Genomic DNA, 24,160 nt, shown 5'->3' on the forward strand with positions numbered 1-24,160 from the left:
GGAGGATTGCAAGCCGAAGAACACCATCCCAACCGGGAAGCACGGGGTTGGCAGCATCATGTTGTAGGGGTGCTTTGCTGCACCAGGGACTGGTGCACTTCACAAAATAGCTGGCATCATGAGGATGGGAAATGATGTGGATATATTGAAGCAACATCTCAAGACAACAGTCAGGAAGTTAAAACTTGGTTGCAAATGTGTCTTCCAAATGGACACAATGACCCCAAGCAAATCAAATCAAATCAAATGTATTTATTTAGCCCTTCTTACATCAGCTGATATCTCAAAGTGCTGTACAGAAACCCAGCCTAAAACCCCAAACAGCCAGCAATGCAGGTGTAGAAGCACGTTGGCTAGGAAAAACTCATTAGAAAGGCCAAGACCTAGGAAGAAACCTAGAGAGGAACCAGGCTATGAGGGGTGGCCAGTCCTCTTCTGGCTGTGCCGGGTGGAGATTATAACAGAACATGGCCAAGATGTTCAAATGTTCATAGATGACCAGCATGGTCAAATAATAATAATCACAGTAGTTGTCGAGGGTGCAACAAGTCAGCACCTCAGGAGTAAATGTCAGTTGGCTTTTCATAGCCGATCATTAAGAGTATCTCTACCGCTCCTGCTGTCTCTAGAGAGTTGAAAACAGCAGGCCTGGAAGAGGTAGCACATCCGGTGAACAAGTCATGGTTCCATAGCTGCAGGCAGAACAGTTGAAACTGGAGCAGCAGGAGGGGTCAGGAGACACTGTGGCGATACCCCCGGACAGGGGCCAAACAGGCATACTCCCAAAGTTGTGGCAAAATGGCTTAAGGACAATAAAGTCAAGGTATTGGAGTGGCCATCACAAAGCCCCGACCTCAAGCCTATAGAAAATTTGTGGGCACAACTGAAAAGCGTGTGCGAGCAAGGAGGCCTACAAACCTGATTCAGTTACACCTGCTCTGTCAGGAGGAATGGGCCAAAATTCACCCAACTTATTGTGGGAAGCTTGTGGAAGGCTACCCGAAACGTTTGATCCAAGTTAAACAACTTAAAGGCAATGCTACCAAATACTAATTGAGTGTATGTAAACTCCTTTTAAGTATCATAACAAAAAAGTCTGAAATCACAAATGCTCATATTCCTGCCATCTTTCTGAGCGATACAAAATTAATCTGTACAGTCCAGGTGAGACAAAACTAGGACCTGTTGGACCTGCCTTGTTGATAGTGCTGTTAAAAAGGTAGACCAGCACTTTATTATGGACAGACTTCTCCCCATCCTAGCTAATGTTGTATCATTTTTTTTACCATGGCAGTTACAATCCAGGGTTATTCCAAGCAGTTTAGTCACCTCAAGCTCAATATCCATATTATTTATTACAAGATGTAGTTGAGGTTTAGGATTTAGTGAATGATTTGTCCCAAATGATTTGTCCCACATTCAGTGTACAGGCTACAGAAAAGCAATATTGTTGTTGATTAAATACAGATGTTCTATGCAAGGGAAGTGGCCATGTGATGTGAAGCAGTTGAAGAAGTGAAGAGGTAATGTTATGCTCCGGGAAGAGATATGTACTGTATGCGTGTACTAGCTAGCGGTCTGACTATAATCACGGGCTCTACATGTCACTATGTCAAGCAGCACATGTAGAAGATGTTGTTTGCTCTGGACTGGGAGCTGGGTAGAGTGTATTGTTGTGTGGTATTAACAGTACAATGACAGTATCGCTGCTTCATCAAAGGGATTAGGGAGGTTAATTCCTCTGCCTGGATTATTAGACAGCCAGCTGCGTAGATTTGGAATGGGCAGTTTTGTGTGTGTGCGTGTATGTTGAACATGTGGAGGGTTGGTGTAAATGGTATCTGTCATAACATCAACCCTAGTTTGAATCGTTGTTAGTTGAAAGGTACTGCACTAAAGGAACACCCATATGATAGTAGCCTGTGTAGATTTGGGAAGGGTAATGTCATGTTGTGTGTGATGGGGGGTATTATGGTGATATCTGTCATGAACCTTAGTTTGACAAGAGGTTGTTAGATAGGAGGCACTTTGCTAAACACTACAGTTGAGTCTTCAGCTCTATTCAATTCCGTATCGCGGAGGTTCAGCGTTACAGCGTGACTGAAATTTAAAGGCAACGTTCCCGCGTTAGCCGAGACTGCATTCTCGGTAAACGCTGTATATGTCGGCTCAATCGGGAACTCCTTTTACATTTATATCAAGTAATCTGTAACGCTTCAGCGATCCAGACTGAATAGAGCCCTTCATTTGGTTATTCAGATAGTATAGTTAACATGGAATACAGTATAAAGGTCATGTTCAACAGTTTGGGTCAGAAAATGAAACTACTGGTATGAATTAAGAATTTTAAGTTCAATTTAAATTCAGTATGGAATTGACTGAAACCATGGTTTGAAAATACATAGCTTGGCAGTAAAGAAACACGATTTGAACGTACATAGCTTGGCAGTATTGAAACATGATTTGAACGTACATAGCTTGGCAGTATAGAAACATGATTTGAACTTACATAGCTTGGCAGTATTGAAACATGATTTGAACGTACATAGCTTGGCAGTATAGAAACATGATTTGAACTTACATAGCTTGGCAGTATAGAAACATGATTTGAACGTACATAGCTTGGCAGTATAGAAACATGATTTGAACTTACATAGCCTGGCAGTATAGAAACATGATTTGAACGTACATAGCTTGGCAGTATAGAAACATGATTTGAACTTACATAGCTTGGCAGTATTGAAACATGATTTGAACGTACATAGCTTGGCAGTATAGAAACATGATTTGAAATTACATAGCTTGGCAGTATTGAAACATGATTTGAACGTACATAGCTTGGCAGTATAGAAACATGATTTGAAATTACATAGCTTGGCAGTATTGAAACATGATTTGAACGTACATAGCTTGGCAGTATAGAAACATGATTTGAACGTACATAGCTTGGCAGTATAGAAACATGATTTGAACTTACATAGCTTGGCAGTATTGAAACATGATTTGAACGTACATAGCTTGGCAGTATAGAAACATGATTTGAAATTACATAGCTTGGCAGTATTGAAACATGATTTGAACGTACATAGCTTGGCAGTATAGAAACATGATTTGAACTTACATAGCTTGGCAGTATTGAAACATGATTTGAACGTACATAGCTTGGCAGTATAGAAATATGATTTGAAATTACATAGCTTGGCAGTATTGAAAATAATTTGAACGTACATAGCTTGGCAGAATAGAAACATGATTTGAACTACTGTTAGCTCTAGTCATTGAATGGATTATCTGTCTTGGTTTGTACTTATTGGCAGTTCCTAGACATTGTCCTAGGTTGCCATAGAGATTCCGTGACCCTACTTTTCTATTTCTTTAGATGTGTAGATTTTTAAGAGTGCATTGAACTACAGGGCTGGATGAATTCATTTTTATCAAAGTTAAATTACAGTAAAGCAGATTCCATTGGATGTGATTCTTATTTCAAAAAGTAAAGTGTGTTTCAAAATGACTAAAATAAGAGGAAGGGAAACACTGGAAACATAATAATAAAACTGTGATAAAATCATTCGACAGATTGTGGATCGAAAACCATTTTATTAGAATGACACGTTCATCACAAAGATATCTGTTATCCTTGCCAAAATATAGTCACATTCTAACAATCCAAAGAACCCTCTCTCACCCCGGTGAAATGTTATAGAGGTATATCAGCAAACAGACCCTGCTTTTTACTTTTCTCCTCTCATCGCTACTGTTGTCACATCACCATGCCAGTTCAATGCCTGTTGCCACCCCAGAATGCGTTTTGAAGAGGCAGCGTGCTTCTCATCATCAAGCTATCCTTTTGTGAACAAAGTGCCCAATATTTCCTTACATGCCCAACTCAGACAGAGCTGCATATATAGCCTACACTCACTGTACGTCCACCGAGCACAGCACACTTGAACAAATGACAGACAAACATTTCCAACATTTCCTCTTATCATAACAAAATCACAAATCACATAACTGTGATTCTCTTCATTATTACATCACTTGCGTCCTATTTTGTTCACAAAATGCTGCTGCTCTCAGACTTTGGTTGGTTGGTTGTGGTGCATGGTGTCTGACTTGGAAGGGGAGCTGATGTGCTGGTAAGTTTCTTGGTCAATAAATCACTTGAATCGTGGCCTGAAATCATTGAGGAGAGGTAGGATATTTGTTTCATCTGATGGGCGATAGGAGCTAGGCTGTGTGGCCTTACGTCCAATTTGTAGGTATACCTACATGACGACACCGTACTTTCGGACGAAGAAAGGGCTCATTCTATAATAATCACTTATACTGTAAAATATCTTATATCTTATATTACTTATATCTTATATTACGTATTTATTTCATATATATTGTATTACTTATATATATAATCTTACTTATCTTATATGACTTTTATCTTATATAACTTATATACTATATCTTATTTTACTTATATCTAATATTATATTTTATATTACTTATATCTTATATATTATATTGCTTATATCTTAAATCTTATACTACTTATAAAAACTTTTTTTCAAACCCTTTTTCAGGACCCTGTCTTTCAAAGATAATTCGTAAAAATCCAAATAACTTCACAGATCTTCATTGTAAAGGGTTTAAACACTGTTTCCCATGCTTGTTCAATAAACCATGAACAATTAATGAACATGCACCTGTGGAACGGTCGTGAAGACACTAACAGCTTACAGACGGTAGGCAATTAAGGTCACAGTTATGACACACTTCGGACACAAACGAGGCCTTTCTACTGACTCTGAAAAACACCAAAAGAAAAATGCCCAGGGACCCTGCTCATCTGCGTGAACGTGCCTTAGGCATGCTGCAAGGAGGCATGAGGACTGCAGATGTGGCCAGGGCAATACATTGCAATGTCCATACTGTGAGACGCCTAAGACAGCGCTACAGGGAGACAAGACCGACAGCTGACCGTCATCGCAGTGGCAGACCATGTCTAACAACACCTGCACAGGATCGGTACATCCAAACATCACACCTGTGGTACAGGTACAGGATGGCAACAACAACTGCCCGAGTTACACCAGGAATGCACAACCCCTCCATCAGTGCTCAGACTGTCTGAAATAGGCTAAGAGAGGCTGGACTGAAGGCTTGTAGGCCTGTTGTAAGGCAGGTCCTCACCAGACATCACCGCCTATGGACACAAACCCACCGTCGCTGGACCAGACAGGACTGGCAAAAAGTGCTCTTCACTGACGAGTCGTGATTTTGTCTCATCAGGGGTGATGGTCGGATTTGCGTTTATCGTAGAAGGAATGAGCGTTACACCGAGGCCTGTACTCTGGAGCAGGATCGATTTGGAGGTGGAGGGTCCGTTATGGTCTGGGGCGGTGTGTCACAGCATCATCGGACTGAGCTTGTTGTCATTGCAGGCAATCTCAACACTGTGCGTTACAGGGAAGACATCCTCCTCCCTCATGTGGTACCCTTCCTGCAGTCTCATCCTGACATGACCCACCAGCATGACAATGCCACCAGCCATACTGCTCGTTCTGTACATGATTTCCTGTAAGACAGGAATGTCAGTGTTCTGCCATGGTCAGCGAAGAGCCCGGATCTCAATCCCATTGAGCACGTCTGGGACCTGTTGGATCGGAGGGTGAGGGCTAGGGCCTTTCCCACAGAAATGTCTGGGAACTTGCAGGTTCCTTGGTGGAAAAGTGGGGTAACATCTCACAGCAGAACTGGCAAATATGGTGCAGTCCATGAGGAGGAGATGCACTGCAGTACTTAATGCAGCTGGTGGCCACACCAGATACTGACTATTACTTTGACCCCCTTTGTTCAGGGACAAGGGACATTATTCAATTTTGGTTAGTCACATGTCTGTGGAACTTGTTCAGTTCATGTCTCAGTTGTTGAATCTTGTTATGTTTATACAAATATTTACACATGTTAAGTTTGCTGAAAATAAATGCAGTTGACAGTGAGAGGACGTTTATTTTTTTGCTGAGTTTATTGTATGACTTATATCTTAAATCTTATATTACTCACATTACAAAATATCTTATATCTTAAATTACCTATATGTTATATTACTTTGTGCTCCTGAGTGGAACAGTGGTCTAAGGCACTGCAGCTCAGTGCAAGAGGTCATTGCAGTCCCTGGTTCAAATCCAGTCTGCATCACATCCGGCTGTGATTGGGAGTACTATAGAGTGGTGCACAATTGGCCCAGCGTTGCCTAGTTAAATAAAACAATTATATTACTATTTCTTATATATTATTATTATATTTAATATTTTATGTTACTTATATCTGAATTTTATTATATCTTATATTACTTATATGTTAAATCATATATTACTTATATTTTATAACTTATATTACTTATATCTTATATTACTTATATGTTAAATCTTATATTACTTATACCTTATATTACTTACATGTTAAATCATATATTACTTATGTTTTATATCTTATGTTACTTATATCATATATTACTTATATGTTATATTACTTATATGTTAAATCATATATTACTTACATTTTATATCTTATATTGCTTATATCTTATATTACTTATATGTTAAATCTTATATTACTTATATTTTATATCTGATATTACTTATATCTTATATTACATATTTTTTACATCTTATATTACTTAAATCGTATATCTTATATTACTTATATCTTATATTACCTTCATGTTGAATCTTATATTTCTTATATCTTATATTACTTATAATCATATATTACTTACATTTTATATCTTATATTGCTTATATCTTATATTACTTATATGTTAAATCTTATATTACTTATATTTTATATCTGATATTACTTATATCTTATATTACATATTTTTTACATCTTATATTACTTAAATCTTATATCTTATATTACTTATATCTTATATTACCTTCATGTTGAATCTTATATTATTTATATCTTATATTACTTATATAAGATTTAACATATTAGAATCTTATATTACTTATATCTTATGTTACTTATATAAGATTTAACATATTACATATATGTTAAATCTTATATCACTTATATTTTATATTACTTATATTTTGTATCTTAGATGTAAATTTTTGGGATAAAAACATAAAACCATATCTTATATTACCTATATCTTACATCACTTATATACTTCTAAAGCTGTAGAATCAGAGTGCATGCCATTATTGATCTAATCTTAAAACTTTTCCTTCTAATAACAAATGTCTCCTTCAAATTCATGTCTGGTTAACCTTTCTAGGACACACGTTCCGCTAGCGGAACCCCCCCCCAACATTCCGCTGAAAAGGCATCGTGCGAAATTCAAAAATATTTTTGAAATATGTAACTTTCACACATTAACAAGTTCAATACAGCAAATGAAAGATAAACATCTTGTTAATGTACCCATCGTGTCCAATTTTTAAAATGTTTTACAGCGAAAACACAACATATATTTATGTTAGATCACCACCAAATCCAAAAAACACAGCCATTTTCCCCAGCCAAAGATAGTCACACAAAAACAGAAATAGAGATAAAATGAATTTGATATTTCTTTGATAATCTTTATCAGATGACACTCCTAGGACATCATGTTACACAATACATTTATGTTTTGTTTGATAATGTGCATATTTATAGCCACAAATCTCGGTTTACATTGGCGCCATGTTCAGAAATGCCTCCAAAATATCCCGAGTAATTACAGAGAGCCACGTCAAATAACAGAAATACTCATCATAAACTTTGATGAAAGAAACATGTTTTACATATAATTATAGATACACTTGTTCTTAATGCAACCGCTGTGTCAGATTTAAAAAAAAAACTTTAGTAAAAAGCACGCCATGCAATAATCTGAGACGGCGCTCAGATTTAACAAAATTTCTCCGCCATGTTGGAGTCAACAGAAATTCCGAAATTACATCATAAATATTCCCTTACCTTTGATTATCTTCATCAGAATGCAATGCCAGGAATCCTATTTCCACAATGAATAGTTTTTTTTGTTCGATAATGTCCATTACTTATGTCCAATTAGCAACTTTAGCTAGCATGTGTAGTACACGTGTCCAAACGCTCGCTCAGATGCAGGCAAACGTCGGATGAAAACTTCAGAAAGTTATATTACAAGTCGAATAAACTGGTCAAACTTAGTAGAGAATCAATCTTCAGGATGTTGTTATCATATATATCCAATAACGTTCCAACCGGAGCATTGCTATTTCATGACTAGCGCGCGTGACCAGGAACTAGCATTCTGCCAGACCACTGACTCAAATAGCTCCCATCCGGGCCCACATCACACTAGAGGCTTCATTCCACGTTCTACAGACTGTTGACATCTAGTGGAAGGCGTAGGAAGTGCAAACAGATCCATATATTACAGGGAATTGAATAGGCGATGACTTTCACATCAACCCTTCTCAGAATTCTTACTTCCTGTTTGGAAGTTTGCCCCCATATGAGTTCTGTTATACTCACAGACATAATTCAAACAGTTTTAGAAACTTCAGAGTGTTCTCTATCCACTAGTAATAATAATATGCATATATTATCATATGGGACAGAGTAGGAGGCAGTTCACTATGGGCACAAGTGAATTCATCCAAATTCATCCAAAATTGAAAATGCTGCCCCCTATCCCAAATTAAAACATATTACAGATGTAATGTAAAAGGCCTTAAATGTAAAGTAAATGGGCTTAAATGTAATGTAAATGTACTTAAATGTAATGTAAATGGACTTAAATGTATTGTAAATGGCCACCACTGGTGTTAAAACCAATAATATTCACCTTTTGTAAAAGTTGTATGTATCGATATTTCTACAAAGTCAACCTTCTGAATTTATTTGATATACATCAGTTCTCTCTAACAGGCATTAGTTATCTCTAACAGGCTGTAGTTGTCTCTAACAGGCATTAGTTATCTCTAACAGGCTGTAGTTGTCTCTAACAGGCAATAGTTGTCTCTAACAGACATTAATTATCTCTAACAGGCTGTAGTTGTCTCTAACAGACATTAGTTATCTCTAACATGCTGTAGTTGTCTCTAACAGGCATTAGTTGTCTCTAGCAGGCATTAGTTGTCTCTAACAGGCATTAGTTATCTCTAACAGGCCGTAGTTGTCTCTAAAAGGCATTAGTTGTCTCTAACGGGCATTCGTTATCTCTAACAGGCAGTAGTTATCTCTTACAGGCAGTAGTTTCCCTTATTTACTCATTTAAACGTCTAACACTTACATGCCATGTTGATGAGAAATGTTGACTGACATGTTCTGTTTTAGGTGGCTCATGTGATTCTACATCCTCTCTGTTCAATATTTATTGCATGTTTTATTCTAACACATACTTTATCCAAATGTAATGCTTTATTGTAACACATACTTTCTGAAATATAATGTTCCTCACTAGAGGCAAAGGCATGACAGTTTGGGCACCTAGTTTGCCATCATTTTGGCAAGACGTGACAACTTTTTCGGTCTGTTTTAGACCACACATGAATGGGTATGTTCCTTATTCCTTATCACCATGTCACAAATCTCACTTTCACTGCGAGGTGATTCTCCCTTCAAGGACCTAATCTCTGCTCACTACTGATTATTTATGAGTTATTAGAACATGAAGTCACTTAAATTATGTTCAAGTCCAGATCTGATGCCACTCAACCCTCTCTCTGCCATTTTATGAAAGTCCAAACACACACTCCCTCTCTTTCAGCAGTCCCCACCATAAACAGTTACTGCACATCTGGCAAAAATGTATTATTGCATTTGCCAATTTTCAGTTTATGCCTTTAAAAAAATAAAGACTGATATTCCAAAATATATATATAGCATTCTCTGCTCAACACACTCAACCATATCTCCCCATTTCACTGTCACTGAATACTGCATGTCTCCTATTCAAAACCCCTTCACACCTTATTTCTTATCTTTTTGTAGCTTTCGCCAATACATTTGCTAACTCATGTTGTTTCCTCCCACTTGAATTTAATCCTGTAACCAATAATTTGTTACAGTAGACAGGCTAGTAAATGGGATTAAAAGAGTACATGCACATTTGGCACTGTGCTAACAAACTAACAACAGACACGCTAACAACAAGCTAGCAGACAAACTTACAACAAGCTACTGTAGCAGACTAGCTAACAACAGCTAGCAGACAAGCTAACAACAAGCTAGCAGACACACTAACAACAAGCAAGCAGACAAGCTAACAGCAAGCTAGCAGACAAGCTAACAACAAAGCAAACATAAAGCCATCCAGAGGGGGCATAGTAATCCACTCAAGGTATAAGCAAGCTAATAGTTTTTACAAATATAGCTGTGTCTTGTATCCCAGGTAGGCATATGATCAAAGACAGACTTTTGATGTCATATATCACAAAACAGGATCCAGAAATGAAGACAGACACACTTTTATAGCCTATAAGTAGATTACAAAGAGTAGTAAATCATATAGTTGAACAGACATTGAACAAACAAAAGTCCTCTGCAGCATTGAAACCCCGCCAGTTAGTAGGGCTTCTGAATCACCGAGACCTCCCCTCTGCAGGGGTTGTCGATGAAGTACACAGTAGGGCACTTTGCATGTGATGTGTGTTGCCTTGCATGGTTACGACATGCAACGGCCCTGTACCAGTCTGCATGCTGCTTAACGAATGTCTTCCTTTTCCTCTCTCTCCTTCCGCCCAATCGTCCGTCTGCTTGCAGAAGACAACCGTGTTGAAGGTGGGTATTCAATTTTGTCTTTTCTTTGTCATGGTTTTTATCATCTTTGCTCTGTGATTTATTCACTGAAACCATGCTGTGGTTCTCATGGTTCTCATGGCTTAAATCACTCCTAACATACTGTATGTCATGGGGAAGTGGTTTTAAAATGTGCTACTGAAATGGTGTTTAAATGTGCTACTGAAATGGTAAGTCGGCTCCATATGTTTTTCTCATTTGCGGTTCTGGGTAGATGTTGTTGCAAACTGTGCTCGGTCATTGGTTCAGGAGAAACGCGTGGTTTGGGATAATGAAATGATGCTTTGGAAAAGTTAGCTGTTCTTAACTACACTCTTTATCATGATCCTGATGGCAAAATGTGTAACATTCACTTATGTTGATGTAGTTGTTACTATTCTTGAAATCTCCCATAGATGTTAATGTTAATGAATATCAGTGAAAGTTTTGGCAAAAGTTGAGCTAAGTACAGTGCCTTTCAGAAAGTATTCAGACACTTTGATTTTTCCCCAAGAATATTACGTTACAGACTTATTCTAAAATGGATTAAATAAAAACAAATCCTGAGCAATCTACACACAATACCCCATAATGAGAAAGTGAAAACAGGTTTTTAGAAATTTTACCAAATATATAAAACTTTGGAAACTGAAATAACTTGTTTAAATAAGTAGTCAGACCCATTGATATGAGATTCAAAATTGAGCTCAGGTTCATCCTGTTTCCATTGATCATCCTAGAGATGATTCTACTTGATTGGAGTCCACCTGTGGTAAATCCAATTGATTGGACAAAATTTGGAAAGGCACACACCTGTCTATATAAGGTCCCACAGTTGACAGTGCATGTCACAGCAAAAAAACAAGCCATGAGGTTGAAGGAATTGTCTGTAGAGCTTCGAGACAGGATTGTGTCGACGAACAGATATGGGGAAAAGTACAAACAAAATTCTGCAGCATTGAAGGTCTCCAAGAACATAGTGCCTACCATCATTCTTAAATGGAAGAAGTTTGGAATCTCTATGGCTCTTCCGAGAGCTGGCCACCCGGCCAAACTGATCAATTGGGAGAGAAGAGCCTTGGTCAGGGAGGTGACCAAGAACCCGATGGTCACTTTGACAGAGCTCTAGAGTTATGGTAGAGGGATATGGGGATGTTTTTCAGTGGCAGGGACTTGGAGGCAAAGATGAACAGAGCAAAGTACAGAGTGATCCTTAATAAAGACCTGCTCCAGAGCTCTCAGGACCTCAGACTGGGGCGAAGGTTCACCTTCCAATAGGGCAACGACCCAAAGCACACAGCCAAGACAAAGCAGGAGTGGCTTCGGGACAAGTTTCTGAATGCCCTTGAATGGCCAAGCCAGACCCTGAAATTTAACCCGATCTAACATCTCTGGAGAGACCTGAAAATAGCTGTGGCAGCGACGCTCCCCATCCAACCTGACTGAGATTGAGAGGATCTGCAGAGAAGAATGGAAGAAACTCCCCAATACACGTGTGCCAAGCTTGTAGCATCATACCCAAGAAGACTCGAGGCTGTAGCCGCTACCAAAGGTGCTTCAACAAAGTACTGAGTAATGGGTCTGAATACTTATGTAAATGAATATTTATGAATAAATATGTCAATTTCAGTCTTTTTATTATAAATTAGCGTTGTGTGTAGATTAATGAGTTGAAAAGACAATTGAATCAATTTTAGAATTAGGCTGTATTGTAACAGAATGTGGAAACAAGTCAAGGGGTCTGAACACTTTCTGAAGGCAATGTATGTTAAGATGTGGATAAGTATTTAGGCTACCACTACACTGTCCAACTATGCCTTGGATGCCTCCCACTGGTTTGATCAAGTATGTTTTCTGCAAGTTAATGTTGATACACTACATGACATAAGTTAATGGTTTGGAAGGGATAGGACAAACATTGTATGGTTTCGGCAAGCTGCGGGAAGTAGGCAATAGTCTGTTCCCATTTACAAGGAGATAGTAGTGTCATAGTGAACAACTGGATACAACTTCAAAGAACAAACTCTGAACTAGTGTCTTTCATCTTTGCATTAAGGAGGGGAAAATGACCAGACCCTGCCCAATCAAATTGCTTTATATTACTGATAATATTATTATACAAATACTCTGTTTGGATCTTTGAAAGTGAACTTAGAAAAATGTGGATCCATTGTCAGAGATTCACATCTCAAAACCTTGTTAAAGTCAGGCTTTAGGGGTAGGTAGGTACAGCAGGTGGACCTGGTTGAGCATTCTGAGAGGATGCTCATCTTGGACAAACGGAACCTCAACTAACCCACAATTATTACTGTTAATTTAACTCTAGTAAGTCTGACTGATGACGCGTTGCAACCTCTCTCTTGGTTGGAAACATGCTCATCACCCTAACCCAACCTTGTCTGACTGTACCCTATCCTCGCTCTCCGTCCCCCTTCGCCCCTACCCTGACTCCCCAACAGCTCCCAAAATACCACAGGCATCTACCAGACACAGATGCCTGTCTGTCAGTTTGACCTACAGTAGGTTATGTCCCAAATGACACCCTATTCCCTATATAGTGCACTACTTTGACAAGGGCTCATAGGACTCTGGTCATTCAGTAGTGGTCTATAAAGAGAATATGGTGCTATTTGGGAGGCAACCCTAGCCTTTTCCGTGATCCCCTGTTTCTCTGCTGACTTTGCTCTTGTTTTCCTTTAAGGTCTGGCACACTTGATGATGGGCGACCAAGGTATGGGCTCTGTTCCTTCGGTCCCTCCCCCCTTGTGCTCCATACAAATACTTATTTTGCTGCTTCTCTTGCTGCTGGCTGGGGTACTCTGGGCTTTTAAAACTGCTTTTCAGATCTGCTTTGCAACAGTGAATGACTTGGTTTGGTTTGTTCATCCAACCGTTTGGTCTTGATCCCTCCCCTCTCTCCAATCATCATCTCAAATCAGCACATACTTTTCTTGCCAGTATGTTTCAAACTCATCTTCATTCTCATTGGCTGGCTGTTTCATCATGCCATCATACTGTGATTCATTTCAAGGTGATGATAAAAACCAAAATAAAACATGCTGAAGATAATGCATGATTGTGATGTAGCTACTATAGGACATCAGACCCCCTCTATATTACCCTTGTTGCTGGAATGCTTTAGCAGTCAGGCAGTGAGCCACAGTGAGTTAGATGATTGAAAACCTCGCTCCATTTCCAAGGCAGTCTTTCTTTGCATCCCAAATGGCACCCTATTCCCTATGTAGTGCACTACTGTTAACTAAGGCCCAGGGTGCCATTTAGGAAACTTCCCCTGACTCATCTTCTCCACAGCAGTCTGGTTGATGCTCATCTCCCAGCATGCAGTACTCAGTCTGAGCCGGAAATGAAATATTGCTCACTTGTACCTCCCCACCCCCCCCCCATACTGACACTCACACCAGCATTCCATCATGCCATCCTTTCTTCAATCTCGTACCTCATCTTGGATATGATATTCATCCCATTGTGCCTCTCTGTGTGTCCCCAACGGCACCTTATTCCCTATATAGTGCACTTATTTTGACCAGAACCCTATATAGGGAAAAGGGTTCAATTTGGGATGCACCCACTCTGTGTTCTTCGGTCCTTCTTCCCTGTCTGTCAGTATGACCATGACACTTATGGCTGTCTTTCCTTCCTCTCTTCCTCCTCTTGTCTGGAAACTGCGTTCTACCATGGAACATTCCATCAACTATCCTAGGTAGTAAAGGTACTCTCCACACTTTACTTCCTCAAACTCCATGTAGTCACGACTGTCTCAAATCCGCTGTCTGTGGCCTTATATGGTAGTCACATGACAGTCTCAAGTTCACTGTCTGTGGCGTTATATGCTGATTTCATTAAGCATGTAAAGTCATGAGCATTATTACATTGCTTTATGTTGCTACTATTTAAAATGTATGTGTGTCATGGTACCCAAGGTAGGTTTCTGCTTTTACTTTGCTGTCAGCTCACGCTTTTCGATGAGGAGTGGATTGTTTAATTTCTGCTTGATGCATTAAAACCATAAAGACATTCACAAAGGGGGGATATGTGATGTCCACTCCACTCTGCTTGTACCTAATGCCAGTGCAGCCCAGACCACCGGTAATGCTTAATCTTTTTCAACATATTGATGGGTAATGGGGTGTGATGAGTTTAAGGCTATATCTGGCCCCAGTGTCTGACCAACCTGAGTGTTGTGGGCAGCGGGCAATGGGCTGGGCACCCCATGGGCCGGGAAGCGCCTTATCCTGGCTGGCTGTGCTGCTGTGCCGCTCTCCTCAGAGGGTAAGTGGACCTCTGATCTCTTCCCGTTTGCCTCTCCTACCCAGGGCGAAGGGAAGGAGAAGGTTGGCTTCGAAGGTCCCTACTGAGCATTCCAGGTAAACAGCTTTGCTTTGTTCATTTGATTCCTTAACAGTTGGATCATTCGATCATTCAAGACAAGCAGGTGTAAAGAGAAAGTCACCGTTTGGTTTATTTGTTTCATCCATAGGAGTTATGTTATGTGACATGTCCTGCCGCGTGCGCTGGATTGACAGACGTCAATGAAAGACAATGTTCATATCTCAGCATCTTGTAGATTTTGTGGGTGAAAATGTATATGTGGGTGAAAATATGAATGATCATTCAGTAAGTTGTGAGTATCTGTAGGGATATGTCTATTTTAGGCATAAATGAGTTTGAAGGCATAACCTTTGACTCTATAGGAATTGTGGGACTGTGAAATTCCATTCCTATTCTAAATAAATTATTTTCATGTTATCACCTGTAATCACCTGTGAAATTGTCAACAATCTCTCACAGTCTCATGGCAGAATTCGCCATTTATCAAATCAAGTGTTTAAGGTAAAGTTCAGACATTATCTTCACATTTTTAAGGTTAAGGTTAAGTTCAGGTATTAACCTTGGGATAGGCTTAAAACAAAAATATAAAAAACTACTCTTTATTGCTGGATTTGAACATGCAACCTTACGCACTAGAGGCAGATGCTTACTAAACCTACTTGAAGGTAAAAGCGCTCACTGTTGCCCTTAGTGGCCGGTTTACACGTCATCTCCCAACGTCCTCCTCAGTCCTCAAATACTGACTTGCATCACGGGTGACCTGGCTGAACACTGTAGCATTACTGTCTAAGTAAGCCAGGTAAGAGGTGTGTTTATGAAGATAACTGAGCATGATACAATGAATATTGAAAGTTAAATCAAATTAGTTTGTACAGGTAAGTAGACACCATATCCATAAATTCATCAAATGTATGAGGAACCATTTCAGATATCGGTGATTTGGATCTATCTTTCCATTGCCTGCAGTACATCAATATTTTTCCCTGTGATTTTATATCTAGGTACATTACACACGATTGAACATGATTTGGATCTAAAACACACATAGAGTAGACATTTTGGACTTTCCTTTAATCACTCAGGGCAACAGTGCAAAGATCAACTACCCTTCACTAAGGTAAGTGCTATTTATTTGGTAATGGTGGTTCAGGTTCAGGTTGTGTGGCTGTTCATAGAGATTGGATGATTACATTTTTTAGCGCCCATCTTGTTTTGATCTTTTCTCTGGATATTGAAGAGGTCAAATGAGCTCTTTCGGACATTGCTTATACACATTATTTTCAACATTTTATTTGTTCTGCAAGTGTAACGGAGTTAAGAACGAACATTATGATCGCTCCACAGCTATCTAGAAATGTCACGGATGGAGCTATCCAATCGGTAAATGTTGAGTGGCTCAAGCCGTTGGAATGTTATCAAGGAGGGCGGTCACGTGTATTGCAAAGCAGGATCACTGGTTTGAGCCCAGTATGGGGCAGTCGGACAGTGGAGGAAGCTAAGCTGTTAGCAGGCAATCCCTCTTGCCTGTAAAATGAATGAAAGGGTGCTTAGAGAGTCTGAGTATCTGCACTAGGAATGGGATGAGATTTCCAATGCTCAAGTCTGGTTGTAATAGCACAATGCTGCTTACATGAACCAAGCTATTATAATTATATATATTTTTTAAACTTTATTCATCTAGGCAAGTCAGTTAACAGATTCTTATTTACAATGACGGCCTACACTGGCCAAACACGGATGACGCAAGGCTAATTGTGCTCCGCCCTATGGGACTCCCAATCCCGGCTGGTTGTGATACAGCCTGGATTCAAACCAGGGTGTCTGTAGTGACGCCTCTAGCATGGAGATGCAGTACCTCAGACCGCTGTGCCACTCAGATGCCACTCAGATGTTTGTTTGTTGGGTTGTTGTGATAATGGTACACCTACCATGACATGTTTGTAAGACCGACACCTTGGCATCTTGTCACATTTTAAGCAGAAAAATAACATTTTAAGGATATGTCAAGTCAAAACCAACAAGTCCAGAGGTGTACTGTAAGTCTATGGCTTCAGAACTGTGGGATGTGATGTACTGTAGACTATACACATGGCTAGCTCATCAGGACGTGACGTACTGTAGACTATACGCATGGCTAGCTCATCAAGGTGTGACGTACTGTAGACTATACACATGGCTAGTTCATCAGGACGTGACGTACTGTAGACTATACGCATGGCTAGCTCATCAAGGTGTGACGTACTGTAGACTATACACATGGCTAGCTCATCAGGACGTGACGTACTGTAGACTATACACATGGCTAGTTCATCAGGACGTGACGTACTGTAGACTATACGCATGGCTAGCTCATCAAGGTGTGACGTACTGTAGACTATACACATGGCTGGCTCATCAAGGTGTGACGTACTGTAGACTATACACATGGCTGGCTCATCAAGGTGTGACGTACTGTAGACTATACACATGGCTGGCTCATCAAGGTGTGACGTACTGTAGACTATACACATGGCTAGCTCATCAGGACGTGACATACTGTAGACTATACACATGGCTAGCTCATCAAGGTGTGACGTACTGTAGACTATACACATGGCTAGCTCATCAAGGTGTGACGTACTGTAGACTATACACATGGCTAGCTCATCAAGGTGTGACGTACTGTAGACTATACGCATGGCTAGCTCATCAAGGTGTGACGTACTGTAGACTATACACATGGCTAGCTCATCAGGACGTGACGTACTGTAGACTATACACATGGCTAGCTCATCAAGGTGTGACGTACTGTAGACTATACACATGGCTAGCTCATCAAGGTGTGACGTACTGTAGACTATACACATGGCTAGCTCATCAGGACGTGACGTACTGTAGACTATACGCATGGCTAGCTCATCAAGGTGTGACGTACTGTAGACTATACACATGGCTAGCTCATCAGGACGTGACGTACTGTAGACTATACACATGGCTAGTTCATCAGGACGTGACGTACTGTAGACTATACGCATGGCTAGCTCATCAAGGTGTGACGTACTGTAGACTATACACATGGCTGGCTCATCAAGGTGTGACGTACTGTAGACTATACACATGGCTGGCTCATCAAGGTGTGACGTACTGTAGACTATACACATGGCTGGCTCATCAAGGTGTGACGTACTGTAGACTATACACATGGCTAGCTCATCAGGACGTGACGTACTGTAGACTATACACATGGCTAGCTCATCAAGGTGTGACGTACTGTAGACTATACACATGGCTAGCTCATCAAGGTGTGACGTACTGTAGACTATACACATGGCTAGCTCATCAGGACGTGACGTACTGTAGACTATACGCATGGCTAGCTCATCAAGGTGTGACGTACTGTAGACTATACACATGGCTAGCTCATCAGGACGTGACGTACTGTAGACTATACACATGGCTAGTTCATCAAGGTGTGACGTACTGTAGACTATACACATGGCTAGCTCATCAGGACGTGACATACTGTAGACTATACACATGGCTAGTTCATCAAGGTGTGACGTACTGTAGACTATACACATGGCTAGCTCATCAAGGTGTGACGTACTGTAGACTATACACATGGCTAGCTCATCAGGACGTGACGTACTGTAGACTATACACATGGCTAGCTCATCAAGGTGTGACGTACTGTAGACTGTACACATGGCTGGCTCATCAGGATGTGACGTACTGTAGACTATACACATGGCTAGTTCATCAGGATGTGACGTACTGTAGACTATACACATGGCTAGCTCATCAAGGTGTGACGTACTGTAGACTATACGCATGGCTAGCTCATCAGGACGTGACGTACTGTAGACTATACACATGGCTAGTTCATCAAGGTGTGACGTACTGTAGACTATACGCATGGCTAGCTGAAAACTAGCTGTGCCTTGCGTCGTCACTGAAATGTAATGTATGCGCTCTCTGGACACTGTCCTTTAGCAGCATATTGTGTGCCAACTACATATGTCACCATCTTAAATAGCACCCTACTCCCTAAATAGTGCACTAGTTTTGACCAAGGCTCTGGTCAAAAGTGTGTGTGTCCTCTGTCCCATACAGGGTGTGTCCTCTGTCCCGTACAGGGTGTGCAAACAGGCGTAGGATCGCATCTACAGGACAGGGTTGTGAGGCTGTGAAGATCCTGCCCTTTCATCTGGTTTTATCTAATCTGATAACGCTAGTACAACATGTCTGCACAGCCTTTAGCTAGGCCCCTACATTATCCGTTCAGATACTAGCAGTTATTTGGTCTTTGTAATAATGTTGTTACAACTTCTGATAATGTCCTATTACTCCAACTCCTTTACGCTCTGGTAGTGCGGTTTAACTTCACAGTTTGTTGAGATGTGGAGGTCCTTTGTGAGGTAAACATTTACACATATTCAGATTCCGGTGTTGGTGAAGCTGCCCTTACAGTCTCATAATCTAATTTCCATTGATTGCATCCCAAATAACAGCCTGGTCAAGAGTATTACAATATAGGGAATTGGTTACCATTTGGAATACAGCCTAGAGAGGTGGATAAGTCATAATACCACACCAATAGCCTGCCAGCAACAGTGCATTTAATTGCTGTCACCACAGCCAAGAGCCATATGAGGCTTAAAAGGCCTTGCAGGCAGGAGGGCCAGGTCAGGCTAGCATGCAGAACAGGCAGCCGGGCCAGGTTAGTACACTGAACAGGCAGATAAGCCAGGTTAACACACAGAACAGGTAGGCAGTCCAGGTTAACACACAGACCAGGCCAGGCAGGTCAGGCTAGCACACAGACCAGGCCAGGCAGGCCAGGCTAGCACACAGACCAGGCCAGCACACAGAACAGGCCAGGCAGGCCAGGTTAGCACACAGACCAGGCCAGGCAGGCCAGGCTAGCACACAGACCAGGCCAGGCAGGCCAGGTTAGTACACAGACCAGGCCAGGCAGGCCAGGCTAGCACACAGACCAGGCCAGCACACAGAACAGGCCAGGCAGGCCAGGCTAGCACACAGAACAGGCCAGGCAGGCCAGGCTAGCACACAGACCAGGCCATTCAGGCCAGGCTAGCACACAGAACAGGCCAGGCAGGCCAGGCTAGCACACACAGGCAGGCCAGGCTAACAGGCCCCATAGGCAGGAGGGCTATGCCAGACTAGCACACAGAATATGCACTATAGGCAGGTGAGCCAGGCTAGCACACAGAATATGCCCTACAGGCAGGAGAGCCAGGCTAGCACACAGAATATGCCCTACAGGCAGGAGGGCCAGGCTAGCACACATAATATGCCCTACAGGCAGGAGGGCCAGGCTAGCACACAGAATATGCCCTACGGGCAGGAGAGCCAGGCTAGCACACAGAATATGCCCTACAGGTAGGAGGGCCAGGCTAGCACACATAATATGCCCTACAGGCAGGAGGGCCAGGCTAGCACACAGAATATGCCCTACAGGCAGGAGGGCCAGGCTAGCACACCGAATATGCCCTACAGGCAGGAGGGCCAGGCTAGCACACAGAATATGCCCTACAGGCAGGAGGGCAAGGCTAGCACACAGAATATGCCCTACAGGCAGGAGGGCCAGGCTAGCACACAGAATATGCCCTACAGGCAGGAGGGCCAGGCTAGCACACAGAATATGCCCTACAGGTAGGAGGGCCAGGCTAGCACACATAATATGCCCTACGGGCAGGAGAGCCAGGCTAGCACACAGAATATGCCCTACAGGCAGGAGGGCCAGGCTAGCACACCGAATATGCCCTACAGGCAGGAGGGCCAGGCTAGCACACCGAATATGCCCTACAGGCAGGAGGGCCAGGCTAGCACACAGAATATGCCCTACAGGCAGGAGGGCCAGGCTAGCACACATAATATGCCCTACAGGCAGGAGGGCCAGGCTAGCACACAGAATATGCCCTACGGGCAGGAGAGCCAGGCTAGCACACAGAATATGCCCTACAGGTAGGAGGGCCAGGCTAGCACACATAATATGCCCTACGGGCAGGAGAGCCAGGCTAGCACACAGAATATGCCCTACAGGCAGGAGGGCCAGGCTAGCACACCGAATATGCCCTACAGGCAGGAGGGCCAGGCTAGCACACAGAATATGCCCTACAGGCAGGAGGGCCAGGCTAGCACACAGAATATGCTCTACAGGCAGGAGGGCCAGGCTAGCACACATAATATGCCCTACAGGCAGGAGGGCCAGGCTAGCACACAGAATATGCCCTACAGGCAGGAGGGCCAGGCTAGCACACAGAATATGCCCTACAGGCAGGAGAGCCAGGCTAGCACACATAATATGCCCTACAGGCAGGAGGGCCAGGCTAGCACACATAATATGCCCTACAGGCAGGAGAGCCAGGCTAGCACACAGACTATGCCCTACAGGCAGGAGGGCCAGGCTAGCACACATAATATGCCCTACAGGTAGGAGGGCCAGGCTAGCACACAGAACAGGCCAGGAGGGCCAGGCTAGCACACAGAACAGGCCAGGAGGGCCAGGCTAGCACACAGAACAGGTTTAGAGGAACTACTTGGCCTTTTGCTAATAAAGTAAGTTTATAAAAAATGTCTCATTTGCTTTTGATGGTTATGATCTTTTTATTATTATTATTTTTTTGAAAATGTTTAATTATGGAAGGTAAGTCCTCAGAGATTGATTTATCTGTCAGTGCCAAGGATGACTGGGTTGTATATAGGGAACACTTTTAAAATGTTGTACGCTTGTCTGTTTGTTTGTATGCAAACTGGATGTGTCAGATCCAAGTGGTATCTACAGTATTTGTGAGCCATTTGAATGTGATTGAATCCTGTTCAATTAGGCCTACTTTTTTTCTCGTCACTAGCTAGGTTTCCATCCAATTGGCAACAGATTTCCATGCAAATATAAAAAAAAACGGCATTAAAAAATATGCTAAATTTCCACAAAAGATGAATTTCCAACCAATTTACTTGTTGCAGATAAAAGGCTGTGCGTGATGATTTAGTGCACATAAGAATACCTTTTGTTAAAGTCCTGTGTACTGAATGAGAAATTTAAGTTAAATGGATTTCCATCGCTATTTCAACTCTACTGATGGTTTTGTTACAGAAAATGCTGCTTAAACTATTTTATTTATTTATTTGAAATTGCTTTTTTATATATTTAAATTTCTTATATTCCCGCTCTTAGATCAGACTCACGACTTGTTTTGAAAAGAAAGCCTTGACTGTTGTGAGAGAGAAGAGGAGATTGAGTGGAATGTTGAAAAAACTCCAACATCAATATGATATATGTGGCTATGGAGAAAAAAAATGTAATGCTGGTATGTAGTGTCATGTGTAGCTCTGGTGTGGAATGTTGCTGTATTAGACTGATGGATGAATCATGACATTCTAATATGCCACACTTCTCAGCATAAACCTAACTGTAGGAACTAGAAACTTAAACCTAACTGTAGGCACTAGGAACTTAACCAGCTTCTCAACATTAACCTGACTGTAGGAACTAGGAACTTAACCAGCTTCTCAACATTAACCTAACTGTAGGAACTAGAAACTTAAACCTAACTGTAGGCACTAGGAACTTAACCAGCTTCTCAACATTAACCTGGCTGGAGGAACTAGGAACTTAACCAGCTTCTCAACATTAACCTAACTGTAGGAACTAGAAACTTAAACCTAACTGTAGGCACTAGGAACTTAACCAGCTTCTCAACATTAACCTGACTGTAGGAACTAGGAACTTAACCAGCTTCTCAACATTAACCTAACTGTAGGAACTAGAAACTTAAACCTAACTGTAGGCACTAGGAACTTAACCAGCTTCTCAACATTAACCTGACTGTAGGAACTAGGAACTTAACCAGCTTCTCAACATTAACCTAACTGTAGGAACTAGAAACTTAAACCTAACTGTAGGCACTAGGAACTTAACCAGCTTCTCAACATTAACCTGACTGTAGGAACTAGGAACTTAACCAGCTTCTCAACATTAACCTAACTGTAGGAACTAGAAACTTAAACCTAACTGTAGGCACTAGGAACTTAACCAGCTTCTCAACATTAACCTGACTGTAGGAACTAGGAACTTAACCAGCTTCTCAACATTAACCTAACTGTAGGAACTAGAAACTTAAACCTAACTGTAGGCACTAGGAACTTAACCAGCTTCTCAACATTAACCTGACTGGAGGAACTAGGAACTTAACCAGCTTCTCAACATTAACCTAACTGTAGGAACTAGGAACTTAACCAGCTTCTCAACATTAACCTAACTGTAGGAACTAGGAACTTAACCAGCTTCTCAACATTAACCTAACTGTAGGAACTAGGAACTTAACCAGCTTCTCAACATTAACCTAACTGGAGGAACTAGGAACTTAACCAGCTTCTCAACATTAACCTAACTGTAGGAACTAGGAACTTAACCATCTTCTCAACATTAACCTAACTGTAGGAACTAGGAACTTAAACCTAACTGTAGGAACTAGGAACCTAACCATCTTCTCAACATTAACCTAACTGTAGGAACTAGGAACTTAAACCTAACTGTAGGAACTAGGAACCTAACCATCTTCTCAACATTAACCTAACTGTAGGAACTAGGAACTTAACCATCTTCTCAACATTAACCTAACTGTAGGAACTAGGAACTTAAACCTAACTGTAGGAACTAGAAACTTAACCATCTTCTCAACATTAACCTAACTGTAGGAACTAGAAACTTAACCATCTTCTCAACATTAACCTAACTGTAGGAACTAGGAACTTAAACCTAACTGTAGGAACTAGAAACTTAACCAGCTTCTCAACATTAACCTAACTGTAGGAACTAGGAACTTAACCAGCTTCTCAACATTAACCTAACTGTAGGAACTAGGAACTTAACCAGCTTCTCAACATTAACCTAACTGGAGGAACGAGAAACTTAAACCTAACTGGAGGAACTAGGAAGTTAACCAGCTTCTCAACATGAACCTAATTTGAGGAACTAGGAACTTAACCAGCTTCTCAGCATAAACCTAACTGTAGGAACTAGGAACTTAACCAGCTTCTCAACATTAACCTA

At 41.3% G+C, this 24,160-nt stretch overlaps 1 protein-coding gene across 1 annotated transcript in view; it reads left to right on the forward strand.

Annotated features, from left to right (window-relative positions):
• The window catches only part of LOC129860701 (neurexin-1a-like), a 905,999-nt gene that overhangs the window by 110,363 nt on the left and 771,476 nt on the right, over nucleotides 1-24,160 (forward strand). The window contains exons 3-5 of the mRNA XM_055931415.1: nucleotides 10,738-10,755; nucleotides 13,454-13,483; nucleotides 15,087-15,137. Of these exons, the coding sequence (XP_055787390.1) occupies nucleotides 10,738-10,755; nucleotides 13,454-13,483; nucleotides 15,087-15,137 (99 nt within the window). The remainder of the gene's footprint in view (nucleotides 1-10,737; nucleotides 10,756-13,453; nucleotides 13,484-15,086; nucleotides 15,138-24,160) is intronic.

This window comes from Salvelinus fontinalis, chromosome 1 (assembly GCF_029448725.1).
Source record: "Salvelinus fontinalis isolate EN_2023a chromosome 1, ASM2944872v1, whole genome shotgun sequence".
Lineage (NCBI taxonomy): Eukaryota > Metazoa > Chordata > Actinopteri > Salmoniformes > Salmonidae > Salvelinus > Salvelinus fontinalis.